The sequence below is a fragment of the Glycine max genome, chromosome 11 (genome assembly GCF_000004515.6).
Source record: "Glycine max cultivar Williams 82 chromosome 11, Glycine_max_v4.0, whole genome shotgun sequence".
Taxonomy (NCBI): Eukaryota; Viridiplantae; Streptophyta; class Magnoliopsida; order Fabales; family Fabaceae; genus Glycine; species Glycine max.
This window is the reverse complement of record NC_038247.2, coordinates 10,243,889-10,259,581: the sequence shown is the minus strand read 5'-3', so window position 1 is coordinate 10,259,581 and position 15,693 is coordinate 10,243,889. Positions and strand designations below refer to the sequence as shown.

The 15,693-nt window shown below is 28.8% G+C and overlaps 2 protein-coding genes and 1 long non-coding RNA gene across 5 annotated transcripts; 2 read left to right on the top strand and 1 right to left on the bottom strand.

Moving 5' to 3' along the window:
• Positions 1–402: 402 nt before the first annotated feature.
• On the top strand, positions 403–3,440 carry LOC100787401 (uncharacterized). The gene is made up of 5 exons (XM_003539020.5): positions 403–961; positions 1,123–1,392; positions 1,566–1,830; positions 2,229–2,345; positions 2,784–3,440. Exons 1-5 carry the CDS (start codon positions 686–688, stop codon positions 2,894–2,896), a joined length of 1,041 nt encoding a protein of 346 aa, XP_003539068.1. The 5' UTR covers positions 403–685; the 3' UTR covers positions 2,897–3,440.
• A 2,521-nt stretch (positions 3,441–5,961) lies between these two features.
• LOC100306175 (copper transporter family protein) lies at positions 5,962–6,749 on the bottom strand. Its single transcript, NM_001251813.3, has one exon. It carries the CDS (start codon positions 6,618–6,620, stop codon positions 6,153–6,155), a length of 468 nt encoding a protein of 155 aa, NP_001238742.2. The 5' UTR covers positions 6,621–6,749; the 3' UTR covers positions 5,962–6,152.
• Positions 6,750–9,584: 2,835 nt separating this feature from the next.
• Positions 9,585–15,573, top strand: LOC121173029 (uncharacterized). Of its 3 annotated transcripts, XR_005887139.1 has the most exons (4): positions 9,585–9,674; positions 10,459–13,857; positions 13,978–14,049; positions 14,338–15,573. It is a non-coding gene; the product is annotated as an uncharacterized lncRNA (long non-coding RNA). The 3 variants fall into 3 exon arrangements; XR_005887138.1 differs by lacking the exon at positions 9,585–9,674 and having other exon boundaries at positions 9,876–13,857; XR_005887140.1 differs by lacking the exon at positions 9,585–9,674 and having other exon boundaries at positions 9,876–13,857; positions 14,333–15,573.
• Positions 15,574–15,693: the final 120 nt, after the last annotated feature.

The window sequence follows — 15,693 nt, the reverse complement described above, 5'->3', positions numbered from 1 at the left end:
CCGCTCATTCTTCAACTTTAACCTAAGACAACTCTTCCAATAACATCTAATATAATTCATAAATAATTAAATTTCTTTAAAATATTATCATTTCTTCTATTTGTTGATCATGTGAGTATAAAATATTTTTTTTATGAGTAGATATAAATTTATTAGAATGGATAAAATTATATGTATAGTTAAATCCTTCCTTCAAAGTTACATATTAAAATTAAAAAGATTTAAAATCAAAATCATTAATTAAATTAAAATTATCTTACGTAATTTACATGATGGTATATAAAACAATTATATTAAAAGAAAAAACAATCTATTTTAATTATCTTTATGTCTAATTATCATTAGAAGGATATGTTAATTGACAACAAAAAAACCCTAAGATGTTATCAACCAAGATATCCTTTTTCTATTGATAATTCCGTGTTCCAAATCCCAAAGACTGGTGCTTTTCCCCCTCCTTAAAGAGCTGTCGCTTACTACCTTAAAACACCACCTTTTTTAAAACCTTCTAAGTGCCATAAAAACACACACACAATCACACTCTCCTTCCCTTATCAAATTAATCATTGAATCCCCTCCAGAGACAACCATAATTGCAACTCATTAAAGCCCCACCTTACCTATCTGATCATTATCATTCATCATCGTCCGAGAAAATTATAGCCACAACACCTTTATCATATTCATGGCTATTGACACATCGTTGCCTTTTCCCTATCAGTTCCTCCATGACGAGCGGGGCGAACAAATTCTCCCACCAATACCATCAAATGACTCCAATCACACCAACTGCAAAAACAACAACATACACGGACATGATTTAAAGCCACAGGAGCTGCTCATTCCCCGTGAATTTCGATCACTCTCTCAAGACAATCTTGTCTCAGACATGCCTCACTTCATGCTTCAAGACAACACCAAATTCGATTCCTTAAGCATAGGTTCCGATCCTCTGGAATCGGTAATAATAAACTTGTTTGTTTATTCTTCTATACTATTCCACCGTGTCAATATTTAAAACCTTTTTTTTTTTTTGCATTTTTTAATTCCCTTAGTTTTCTAGCTATGGCCTTATCAAGTTTTTTTTTTTTTTTTTGCTGTTATTTCTTTCTTCTGCTGAAGCTATGGGACTCAGTTAGTTATCCCCAGTCAACGCCCTCGTCAACTTTGAGCTCAATTCAGGGGAGTTCTGAAGGTTCTTCTCAGGAACCATCGCCTAACAGCTATGACTTTTGTTGGGACAACACCTACGATGTGGTGGAGATGTTAGAGAAGATGAAGCTTGACGAAAGGGACAGTTCCAAATACCATCATGGTTATGGGAATCACAGGTTCGAGACCTCAAACGTTGGAGTCTGCTCTCTCCTTCAAGAACAAATTCAAGCAATTCAAGTGAGATAATAGTTACATTGACACACTTTGTGTATTATTTTTTGGTTAAAGCCGTAAACTTTTATAGAAGAAGAAATTAAAAACTTAGATAAACAAGTTTTTTTTTTTTTTACATGGCATAATAAATTGCATTCCAGCAACATAGTTTTCACTTGTCTGTTTCCTCTTTATAGTTGTCTCGGCTAAGACAAGAGCAGATTCTGTCTCGGAAGCAGAAACTAACCAAATACAGAGGAAAAAATCATGGGCAGATATCACAGCAATTTCAAAAGAAAGGTAAAGGTGTTGATGATGGTTGTGATAACGAATGTAGGACTCGTCCACCGTGGCACAATCGTTGGCACCAGCAAGCTGAATCAAAAGGCACGTCTTGTGGGACTGGCGTTTTCTTGCCACGTGGCAGAACAAGTGCACCGTTGGAGTCACGTGAGAGACCAGGTAGTGTTTTGGTATCTTTAAGAATTTGGCGCTGCTTCGTTATTTGGGTCATTTCCTATAATAATTTTTTGTTCGCTGGTCGTCGACTTAGGTGATTCCTGATGTGCAATCTCAACCATACCATATTTAAATATGAGAACTAGTTTTCAACTCTATTTTGATTTGTTGTGACTTGTGACCGAGTGCTTCCTTTAACCAAATCTTCTTCACTGTTAATTTGAAACGGAATGGTCTCTAATCCATCTTCTATGTGGTTCACATGTTTCACACTTTCGGTTGTTCCTTTTGGCTAAAGTAAAAAGTTCATCATGAAAGATATTTAAATACAAACAGCCGTGGCTAATTTTGCATCTTTCACCGAAATTAATGTTCTGTTTCATTGTTTGTGATTTGAATAGGTAAAGGTTGTTCCACAGTTCTTATACCTGCTAGAGTAGTACAGGCTTTGCAACTCCACTTTGAGCAAATGGCTGCCACGACTGGGCCCAAACCTGGTGGCTTCCCTCCCCTACATGGTACTTAATTATCAACATGCACTCTTCTTGTGGACTAAAACAATTATACTATTTGGCTTTAATCAACTGTGGTTTAATTGTGTTTTTATGTATCCATAAATACAGTTATTAATCAACAGTTATAGTTGACTTAATTTAATCAATTATGTATTAAATATGTTTCAACAACCAGCCAATAATATTTATCAGAGAAAATAGGACATTAATGTTTTTATATTGTTATCCAATCAAAAATTAATTTCATTAAAGTCTTGTAAGGGAAGTGGGAAAAAGATTAGGATGTCCGATTTTTTTTCGAAAATTTGTGCAGTTTCCACATTAAAAACCAAAAATTGAGTGGCAAAAATAGGGAGATGTACGTCACACTCATAGACTAGGTAAATGGAATAAGCATCAAACTGATTGAGTTTCTATGTTATTGTTATGTTTGCATTGCAGATGTTTTGGTGAGTAACAGGGATGGCATGTATTCACTACAAAAGCGCCAATCACGGGACAAACCAGCACATATCCAGAATGAGATGATTCTGCCTCAAGAATGGACCTATTGAAATAGCTCTGCAAATTAAACCTTAGAGGGACGTGCATTTGCAGCTGCCTCTCCTTTTAGTTTTAACACATTCATGATATAAGCTTTGTTGGCATTTCTGCCACAGTAGGAGAAAGAAAGAAAGAAAGATTGAAGAGGAATAAAGAAAAACGAACTCCCAGTTCATACTTCAGACTCGATCAATATATGGGGAATTCTTTTACGTAGATTGAATGTCGAGTCAATAGTGATATTATGGATTACAAATATAGTCTTGTTTTGTGCTTTGCTTCTCCTTTTTCTGGTAATAAGTCTAATAGTCTATATACATACATATATATATAGAAAAAACAATAAATTAAATCTTATATAGAAGGGGACCAATTAATTAATATTTTCAATAATGTGGGCTTAATCTCTTGATATAGCTTGAAAAATTCAACTCTTTTAGTTTAGTGAAGAGTAATTGAGTAGTATTGACCGTCTTGTCCAAGGAAGTCTTTTAAAATCCTTTGTAACAGTTCAGCTCAAATTATGGCATGTTCCTTGTCTCTTGTTTTGTTCAACTCTTCTTGCAGTTCTATTTTATAGCCGTAACTCGTAAGCCTGTAATGCATACGTGTTCCATAACTCGCTAGATAACAAAGACCAAGAGGGCAAGGAGCAATAATTCTGTTGGTTTCTCAAATGAAAGAATTTTGAATGGTATCTAATAAACAACCTATCAGTGATCATCGTTAACATTGTAGAAAATGTAAAACAAGTCAACCCAATATGAGAAACAGACAAAGTCACTTGTCCTTCTTTGACTAATTCCACATAGGACAACAAAAGGGATAGATTTAAATCTTACTTTTGAGCACGATAACAATAAGATGAGGAGAATAATTAATCAGAATATATAAGTTTTGTTATGAGCGGCGGAAGGAAGAGAAATAAAGAAGGGTATATATTTTATTTAAACAGATAAGTAAGTGTATTATAACCATTATTTCAACAACAGCAAAGTAGAAATAGTTAGGATCAGTCGCTTCATTTAGCCGGGCAAACCCCTCCTGACTTGGGTACTTCTACAATAGTGACATATATGGTCGTTGGTTATAGTTTTTTTTTTCATGTAAAAAAGTCACTTTTTTATAACTTTTTTTAAAAATTAAATCAAATGGTTCAATTATTCTATTAAAACTATTTGGTTGATTATTATAAAAAATATGTTAAAGCTAATAGTGGGATGAAATTAATCAAAATAAATAAGTATATAGTGGAATAAAAAATGCACTTAAGTCTGTTTTTTTATTAAAAAATAATTAGTGATAAAATCTACTCTCTTTGTTTCTAGATAGTAGTCATTTAAGTTTATTTTACACTAATAAAGAAAATAGTATTTTTATTTTGATGAAATAGTCATTTTTCCATTGCACCCATTTGGTTGTTCCCACGTGATCCTTAATGTATGTATGAGAAGAAAAGAATAATTTAAATTAAAAAAATATTAATAAAGAAAAATATATAAGAAAATAAATTTTGAGTTGATAATTGCTTAATATTTTTTTGTAGTAGATTATTTCTCTAGTTTAAAAATAATAATACATATTTTATTAAATTTATTAAATAATTATTTATTAGAAGTTAAATATTTAAATAGCTGTGTAAAAAAAAATTCTGACATCTTCTTTCATACACTTTTGGATTAGTTCCTGACCAAGTGGTTCTAAAATTTAAAAATTTATTTGATAATAATAAATTTTAAAATGTATATTTTTATACAGTATTTTTTTGTTATTGATATTGTTCTCTCTTTTCTAATTTGCACGTGTAACTAATTAAGAGTATTTTAGTTTAAAAATAAATAATATAAAGAAAATTATAAATTAAATCTTATAAAAAAATTTACTTATAATTTTAATATTATAAATAGGAAAAAAAATAGTATATAAAACAAAAATTCTCAACAAAATCAACAATTTGAACAGAATGAAGGAAGTAATATAAAATTTAGAATGATAAAATGATCCAATATTAACTTTTACTCAAACTAACCACTCAGTTCAGTGGAAGGGGGTTAAGGTAAATACATGATTCATCAAACAATAAACCTTTACTATTCAAACTATAGAATAAAAATCTTGTTTGAAACATGCAGCCAAAGGCGGAAGTAAATTGATATTCTTGGAGCGATGAAAATATTTTAAAAGTCATTGTTTAAGTCTAAAGATTTGTCCTGTTCGTAAATTTTCCACAGCATGTGTATACACGTCAAACTCTCGGAGTTCATTTTTACGAGTTTATGAATCTCTTATTTTTTACGAGTTAACTGAAACAAAATATTTTTAATTTCTCCGAGTTCATTTTTATGAACTTAGGAGTTTATTTATTTTTTTGAGTTAACTAAAATAAAATATTTTTAGTTTCAAGGCCGTAGATCACCCTTTGTAACGATCAAGACAGGTAAGTCCATCGATCAAGACTAGTTAACTCTTATGAGATAACTCGTTAATTACAATAGACTTTTAAGTTTATCAGAGTTAATAAATTAGATTAAAATGCAAGTAATTTTTTATCTATATATTATTCAACATATTTTCATTCAATCAAGTTATTCTTTAGTAATGATATATTATTTTTAAATGAGATTATTAAAATATTTTAAATTTTATGATTTATTATTTTACTTTATTATATTAAAAAAAACGGAAGCAAAGACGGTGAAGCATCATCCCACGGCAAATCCAAACAAATATGCCTGAACAAATCAAACAGTAATCATCGTGGACCCATATGGGCTATGGCTTTCCCGAGTGAAGTTGCCATTTTCATCGTTGTCAGGAAGCAAAGAATTTGGATGTTAGTAATTACTACTATTCAATACGGTGAAAAAAATTAACTTATGGGTCCAAATCCAATGGTTTGATAGAATCATAGAAGAGAACCACAGTGGCACCATGGCTCCGTATTCCCCAGTCTTAGAATGGTTCAGTTCAGTGGTACTGCACTCAGATTCCGGCAACGTTATATTTGTATTCCTCGAATAGCGGCGTATAATTTCAGATTCCTCTAATCACTAACGAATTTGGCGCAAAGTGAATAGAAACAACAGATAATTAAAATTAATTGATTTTTCATTCACATTAACAACAACGTACTGGCAAAGACATAAACCACATAATATAGGCACCTAGATTTAAACCTAAAACAGCTCCAATTTCATTATCCGCTATCAAATATTACGCAATTGTAACAATTAATCAACAAAAGGAATAAAAAAACAGCGAATATAACTAACAAGAAATTGGAGGAAGATCAAAGCCCTCATTTTGTGGCGGTTTATTGAAAGCCACGGTAGAAACGAAAAACCCCAAGGCGTGACCGAGAACAGCGACCAAGAAGACGCCGCCGTTAAAAGACATGAGGGCGAGCATGACCAAATAAGCGAGGCCAACCCTGAGGACATGCAAAAGGGTCTTAATCAGACCGGACACGACATGGTTCGAACCGGGTTTGATGAAGCGGGTGTGGGAGAGCAACTCCACGAGAACGGCCATGACGAAAACGAAGACCAGGGCCAACACGTACATTCCAGATTTACCCCCGGGCCAGTTGTTGAAGAGAATATCCGCGTCTTTCCCCCAGAAGAAGGTCATGTGCATCATCATCTTATGGTGCATCATCATCGTCATGGTGGTGCCATTTGTCGATGGCGGCGTTGGGGCCATCCCTCCCATGCCGTGCATATGCCCATCATCCATGACTATGGTCTTTGATATGAGTTTGTTGGAGCTAGGTATGGATAAGTAGATTGGTTTCTTGACCTGTTCGGTGTGCAATTAATGGGGATCCATGTAGTACAGTGCTGATAGTACCATCTTAGCAGCCCTATTAGGAAACATAATTTGCAATTGTACTCATGTACTGTACTAATGCATTTTCATTTTTCCTTTTTTACTCTCATTAAGCCAAGCCTAATTTTAATTTTGTTGGAAAAAAAAATAATTGCTAACATGTTGATGGCCCCAGAGAAATAAGGTTAGAATCCTTTAAATAAAGTTTAATTCAAATCTGGTTAATATAAAAAAAAACGTAATTGAAAGTTAAAATCATGTTAAGGATCCGTTTCATTAGTAAAGATTATGATATTTACCATGATAACTATTTGTATTTTACATTTGATTTGAATAAAAAAAAGAGAAGATAAATTAAGTAGAAGAAAACAAAACAAAACTTCTATTTTTTTATACTAAAAAAATGGATAAATTTTTGTCCCATGTATAAAGTTTAAAATAGCACATATATTCATATTTTTATCACTTTAATAACAAAAAAAATAATAACTAACCAACCTAATCATTTAAAAAAAATATCAAATATTTTATTCTAATTTCTCTCTCCTTTTATTTCGGTAATCATCTTATTAACATAATTAGTGTTATGTAATTTAGTAAATTTTATATTATTTTATTTGTATTATTTATTATTTATCAAACAATATACAAGATAAAAAATTGTCATGTAACTTTTACTTTTGTCATGTGTTGTATTTGTTGTCTTGCACAATATCATATTTTTAACAAATCAAACGAATTGAAAGATAATGATTCAGATTTTTCGAACAAAAATTAATCATTCATATAATTAGATAATTTACACAAACAACTTAACGATAACAAGAAAAAATTCTCATTGAGGAAAGTTAGTGGTACTCCTTGACATATTCCTCATACACTATATGATTTGTTAGAATTTATTAAAAATTATAAATTTTTTTTGTAGATTTTGCTTCTTTAAAAAGATAGTGTAAATAAATATATTATTAAATATAATATTCCTAAATTGAAAAAAAAATTATGAATAGTTTTTCTTTCGGTTCATTCCAAAATAATAGTTTTTAGCTTTTTGTTTTTATTCCAAGATAATATTCGTTTTGAATTTTTTATCCTTTTTTTTGCAATAATACCCTAAATAAATAAATACTTGAATTGAAAAGAGACATTTATCATGAAAATAAGTTGATGGAGGAAAGAGTGTATTCCTTTTGTCCTAAAATAATAACGGTCATAAGTTCTTTTACACAAATTAAGAAAATAACAAATAGATAAAAGAGTATAATAATTTTTTAAAATTAATCTATACTGTTATTCATTTATTTATAAATTTTATTATCTATCATTAATATTATAAGATATATAAGTGAAAAAAACATAATCAGTTATACTAAAAAACTAAAGTGACAATTATTTTGGAACAAAATTTTATTTTATACTATAATTATAATGGGGTAAAGGGAGTATCTGTTATTGTTTTTTTTTTTTTTTTGTGAAAAATTGTATCAGCTTGAATATTTTTTAATAAGTGTGCATGAACTTTAAAGATTATTTTTGTCAAAAAAAATCTTAAAAGATTATTACTTTGAGATGGAAGGTGTATTTATAATTTTTTTTGTAAAAAAAAATAGTCTTCCTATATTATTTTAATAAAGACAAAACAACAAATAGATTAAAAAATGCTAATTTTACAAAATTAATCTTATATCATTATTAATTTGTTTATAAATTTTGTTGTCCACCATTAATATTATAAGGGATAAAAGTAAAAAAAAAAATTTACATTTAAAATTTAAAATAACAATTATTTTGAAATATTTTTTTAACTCTTACACAACAATTATAATTAAACGGAACTAGTAAAATTTAATAACACACGTACTAAATATAATATTAAATGATGTTAATATTAGTTAATCAAATGTAGTCCTTAAATATAAATTAGGATAAATTGTAATTTTGGTCTCCTATTTATAAATTAAGACATTTAATTTCTCTATTTTTTTAGAATAAACAATATTAATGTTGACATGAAGTTATGTAAGCGGTTGACATAATGTTTATGTGAATAAAGATTAAATAAAAAAATATTTTAATAAAAATTGAACAAATAACCTTTTATTCATACATGAAACAATAAATCATTAAAATACTTATTTTGCTTATTTAATTATATTAATATTATTTTTTATATATCGTTAGTTAAGGTTTATTAAATTTTTTTAATTTATCAAAATTTATAAATTACAATATATATATTTAATATTTTATTTAGAAATAAGGAATCAAAATTATTATTCAATCTATAAATTAACCATTAACAAAATATTATGATTTTAACCGCTATGCATTGTTGATGTTAAAATTTTGAAGTTTTTTATATTGTCCAATTAATCATCATTGATGGTAAATAAATTTATATTTCATGATTAAATAATAATATCAAATTACTTTATACTGTCATTAGGTAATTATTTTCTCTATTACTTTTTTACTTTTTAAAGAAAGAGAAAAAACTAAGTCTAATTAAAAGAGAATATTACCGATTATTAATTCAACACAAAACAACAACGAATGATTTGGGTCCAATAATTAAAAGTTAAAACATGATTTTTCAGAGGGCGATAGATTTTACGGTGATGCTATTACTAGGCTACTAGCGGACGTGGAGCCACCAACGCGACTAATATGCCAAAAGAGGTCCGAATCATATTTTTTGTTAGTTATCATAAACGCGTAGCTTTTGTTATCATCAACGCGTAGCTTTTGTTAGTTAGTAATATATTTTTTGTAATTTTACATTTATGCGGTTTTTATTCCTACAACTCACATAGTCACACGGCAACAGCAATAAATAGGTCTGCTCTTTAAGCAGCTTGGTAAGAATTTAATTTTTAGCCCACTATGTGAAAAATTTATTTAAAAAAGCAAATTTCATTTCAAAAACTTCAACCCTTTAAAAGAATTAGCCTTCCGTTGTCAGTAAGAAAATACTTTTGTTATACATTTAAAAAATATCTTCATTGCCATTTATATTTCAATTCTATTTTTGGGCAAATCTCGTTTAATCCGAATATCTTTTCCACTATAAATATAGATTTTCAATTAGTAAGGCTATAAATCAATAATTTCTTATAAAACAAAAGTTTCCATTTATTAAGTTGCAAAATGATTATCGCAAAAATAAATAAATTTATTATATATGTCCCATTGAATTAATTAAAAATGTTTTAATTATATGATAAAAAATAATTTAATTACACTCATATTTTTTAAACCTTGGTAATATTACATTCACTGTTTTTCTTTATTTTAACCTTTATTATATTTTTTTTAATTTTATATAATAATATTATATATTCTTATAATGTTTTTTGAGACCATGGACTAAACCGGTTCTACCGCGGACTCCATAAACAATTCATGAGTGATTTCAAATTCTTGATCTACTAAAATGTCTTTTTAAAGAACAAGAATTAAAATTTTAATACACTTTTTTAATTATGCTATTAAAACTTTGAAACCATTGTACAGTATTTGATTTTTAATATTATTTAACTTTTACTATTAAAACAATAGTTTCACTCAAACTAATGTTTTAATATTATTTTTATTGAGTGATGAATTTAATTTAAAATTTATGTTAGCCTACACTCTTTTAGTCAAATTTTGAATTTGATTTTTTTAGACCATTGTTTCTAAAAGGATTTAAAAATGGGTAAATTTTCAGATTTTCTAAAAACGTTTTCTGGTTTGATTTGTACAGATGTGAATGGACCCCTTTAACCCGCGGGGCTTAAAAAATCTAAGACGGAGTTATGAAGGTTATACAGATGCAGAGCTTAAATGGGTACACTTATTCACATTTTCAACTCTGGAATTAGGAAGAAAATCCACAGATCAGCTCGTCAGAGTAATTCCAGGTTCTAATTTAGCATTTCAATAGGTTGGCTCACCCCTAAAAGGGATGAAATAAAACAGACACAGTGACAAGATTATTAAATGATATAATAGTTGCTATAAAATATGTACTTGTTATTTGACTCCCTCTATTTTATAATATTATAAATATAATAACATATTCTACAAAATAATCTTTTATCAAATAAAAAAAGTTATTATTAAATTATGATTACTTCTTAAAAGAATAAAAATAATATTATCACTAATTAAACAAAATTAGCGTGACCCTGAACACATCTTAAATCTGTCTTGAAAGTTATACTGAGTCCATTTTCAAACTGAACTCATCCAAATTAATCTCAAGTTTGAATTAGCTGATCGGATGGAGGCATGAGGGAGGGGAGTTGTCTTGAGCCAGGGTCTCGATGATGATAAAATGAAAGACATGCATCTCCGCCGCATAGCAGAAGTTAAGGGAGAAAATCAAATATTTCTCTTTTTAATTTAATACTATTTTAATATTTATTATTGTGGCAACGGGATGACCTAAAATTTTTATTTAAGATGGAGTTGTCATTAATATTTTAAATTGAGGAGAATCATTAGAAAATTTTGTAAAAAATATTTGGGACCAGAAATGAGTTTCGGGATTTGTTACACTTAAAGAAAGGTATTCACACTCTACAATATTCATAGAAAATAATACCTCTAATTAATTGTGCAACATCATTAATTTTATAAATATTTACTTTAACCCAAAAACATATTCTTGAATCTTATTATAAAAAAATTCTCCTTTTTTATTCTCTATTAAAACTTAGTACAAGGATTTAAATAAACAAATAACTAGCCATCAAATCCTCACAATTCATAACAATAACGATGGAATCACTATCCAATTAACGTCATAAATTATTGCTTATTTTAATAAAATGTTGTCTTTGAAATTTTTTGTTTTTAAATTTACTCTAGCCCAAGAGTTTGTGATAACAAATAGTTATTCTATAAACCCTTGTGATTTAAAAATATTAAAGGTAAGTTACTACTCAATTAATATTATCGAACCATTGTGTGAAGTAAAAAACATATTTTGAGTTTTACTTTTAAGTAAAAAAAATTTTTATACTCTTATTAAAAAGCACAAGGGCTTAAGCTAACAAATGCTAATTATTAAATCCTCTCAATCTACAACATTAAAGATATAATTGTTATCAATTAATATTATCAAACTATTACATAAAGTAAAATGAGACTATTTAGAATCTCATCCATCATATGCCAGTAGATTAAAAACTCAAAGTTATCCTCCCTAATTTTTATTTTATCATGAATTACATTTGTTGCTTTTGATTATAAGACATAGAATTGTACACATGATTTTCGTAACATATATAATTCATCGCAAAATAAAATATGTCAGGAACTAGATTTAGAATTGTAGCAAGAATTTTTTGCACCATCTACGAAATGGGAGAAGCATAAGGTTAACACATACATGCATTCAATCTAATTTATTCTTTTGACAATTTATTTTTCTTTTATGTATAAAGTAAAACTAAGTTAATTCTCATTCAAATCCTAGAAGCTATGATGTACACACTCTAACAAAAGGAATGATAGCAATAATAATAAAAACAATTAACATATATAAGAACCAAGCAAATTAACATAAAAAAGAAAATCATAGAAAATATTTATGAACTGCACATATGAAACGGAAAAGATAAAGAACAATATACTCAATTCATTTTAATAAGCCAACATGAGTAATTGTATTGGAATAAATCAAGACCTTGTACTATCTCTTTAATCGTTACATTAAGTTATAGTCATCAAAACTTTTAAATATGTCTTTGCATTCTTCAGAATTTTCACCCTTCTCCACTCTATTTTTTTCATTCCTTCCTTGATTTCCGTCCTCTTTTTTTTTCTTTTTCATTATGGAAGTATGGTTTTTATAGACTTCTTCTAGGTTATTTACAATTGTTTTATAATATTTTTATGAAGTGGCAACATCGATCTCATTTGATATGTCCAATAGTTCATATTTAGGATAGAAGTTTTTCTCATGATCCGTACGTATCCTTATTTTTTTTTATATAAGAAAAACTAGCAATAGTACTTTCCGGATTGCAATCTCATTTAAAGATAAGATTGTAGGGCAGGAGATACGAAAAATTGATGGATTGTTGTCAGATCTATCTATTAGAAGTTGCAATCAGGGTTCCTCCAGTTGAATTTTCTACTGCGCTCGCGGAACCCTAATTCCTAGCCATTAAAAACAACTGTATACATTAGTTTTTTGTCAAAAAGTTTTATGTACCATGCCTAATTTGATTGAAGGCGATCGTGTTCGTTCTCTATCGGTACGAGTTGAAAGCTAGCTATGCAGTTAAGAGAAGTCTTCGACATATGCTGAACATCGTTATGAGATTAACATAGTAAGGGAGCACATGTACACTATGCTTAATTTAAAGAATCTTATTTGGAATCACCTTAATCAAGGTAATTATGAATTGCAAATGAAAATGAGCTAGCTAAGTACAAGTCGGTGGAAAAGAGGTGCGAAGCAAACGGAAAAGAGCCACAATGAGCACCAGAACAACGAGTTCATATGTTCAGACATGAAAATTATATTAAAATTGGGATGCAAAATTAACTATAGTATTGTATATATAAGTATCACACAATTGTCATGGTTATAGCAAGCATGATGTGCAAGGATAGAGAAATTAGTCTAAACAGACTATATCATTAAAATAAAATATTTTGTTTTGGTAATATTGAACATGACAACAAATTCTCTCTCAAAGTTTGTTACGAATAATTTTATGTTCCTAAGTTTCACTTTAAAGTAAAGGAACTTTTGTATTTCAGTAAATTTTTAATACAAGCACCAATCACAATTTAATTGACTAACCCCTATTAAGGGAAATAACAAAAGAGGAAATGGAATTGTCAAAGAAGGTATCTCCTGCAAGATATTTACTACATTTTATGTTCTTTGTTGTTTGAAATGCATAGTTCGAGGGATGATGTATTATAGGAAAGCTCAACAGGAGGTAGGGACAAATAACTACATGGTTTCCTTTATGTTAGTATGTTTATAATTTTTTCTTCCCATAATATAGATTTGGAGGCTGCAATAGGTTGTGAATTATCCCCCCAAGGCATGTGCCCAGGCAGATCTGAAATTGACTTATGGTAAGCAGAAAGAAGAGCAAAAGCCTGAGGGTGCTAATATTGCTTTACTTATGCAAAGGTGGGTTCAATAATTATATGGATCAAACTTCATGTATTTTCTTAATTATTGAATTTTCAAGTCTATAGTTGCTTCTTTTGTACCCCAATTATTTATGATTTCAAAAATGAAGCTATTCAGGTCGCTTTTGTTGTTGTTGTTGAAACTCCAAAAGAAGGAAAAGTGAAAGTTGATATCAATGGGAAACACAAGGTGCTATTCTTCTACACTTTTGGTATATACATAAGCCTTTTATACTTTTTATATGTATACTTTAGTTATGATTCAAAACATAGGGTTCTTCTTAAGTTTGGTTGAAAAGACTTAGGTGTTAATCTGTTATAATAGGAATACATAACTATTTTACTTTTGCTAGCTTCTGTTATTGAATTAGATTGCCATAATTGCTTTGGTTGCTTTCTTTTGCTTTTCATACCTCCTTTTAGTCTATAGATAAAATATGTCTTTTAGATTTTGTTTTTTTTTTCCTTTGAAGCTTAGGTATGGCTTCCAAACACATCTTGAAAGAGCTTAACGATCTTGAAAGAGCTTAACGATCTGCAGGAGGATCCTTTTACATCATGCAGATAAACTTCTCAATCCTTTTTTTCTATTTTTTTTTGTCCTTTTGTTGGGGTGTATGTAACAAAAACTATTATTTGTGATTATATATTTATTGCAATGTGTTATCTAATATATCTAATGTAAAGGAGTAGTATGTGGAAATGTCCAAAATGTTATCTTAAATCTAGATTTCATTTTTCAGATTCAGACATGAGTTTTGTATTAGATTATGTTGTAACAATTAATTAATTCAAAATATGCTCTTTTATGATAATTTTTATTTGATTTTCATTCATTTTTTAGATTTTATTTTATTTTATTTTCTTTATATTCTGATATAACAAATGTCAAATTGGCAATTGTGTAGAGTGATAGTAAGAGATGTTAAGTACTTTGTTGAAAGACAATGTCATTTAAGAAAACTTAGTTGTCTCTGGCCCAACTCCTAATTTAAATTTGGCGTAGATATCATGACTTATGTACTGTCTTTAGTGTCTTGCTATTTATCTAACACATGGCTCGATGTGCAGGTATTTAAATATTTGTGGTGATATCACTGATGATGGACTGATGTGGATGTTGTGGGTCATTAAGAAAAATTTAAAACCTGCAAGGCATCCAGATGCAACAAGTGTAGATGATCATGATGAAGGTGATAACTTTATCAATATTGAAGATGAAGAAGAAGAAATTGATCAAGTTGAGATAGATGAAACAGGTGATAGTGATGGGCAGAGAAGAAAAAATGTAGATTTGACTACTTTGAGAGAGAAACAAAACTCTCTCTGGTATTTTTTATTATTATAAAGATTTGGGACTTGAAAAAAAATATCTAATCACAAAAAAGATGTAGATTTGACTACTTTGGGAGAGAGAAGAAAAAAAAAACTCTTTCTCTACCCAACGATAAAAGACTAGACTTGGAAAGTTATACAGTAGAGAAAAAAATTCTTAGAGAAAATGTGCATACTTGACTATTTTGGGAGAGAGAAGAAAATTAAAAAAATATATTTCTCTCTGTCCAACGAAAAGGTGAGGCTAAGAAAAATTAAAAAAATCGAGTTGACTATTTAAATTTTTAAAAAGGAATTTGACTTATTGTTTTCTATAACATTAGACAAGATTTAGATATGTATTTATTATAATTGTATATGAAAATATCATATTAAATGGTTTAGGAAAAACAATAAATAATTTAAATTAAAAAAATTATTAAATCTTTCTAATAGATTCTAAGTAAAAAAACTACATTTAAAATTGAATATAACTGTTAATTAGAATGCAATAAGATAA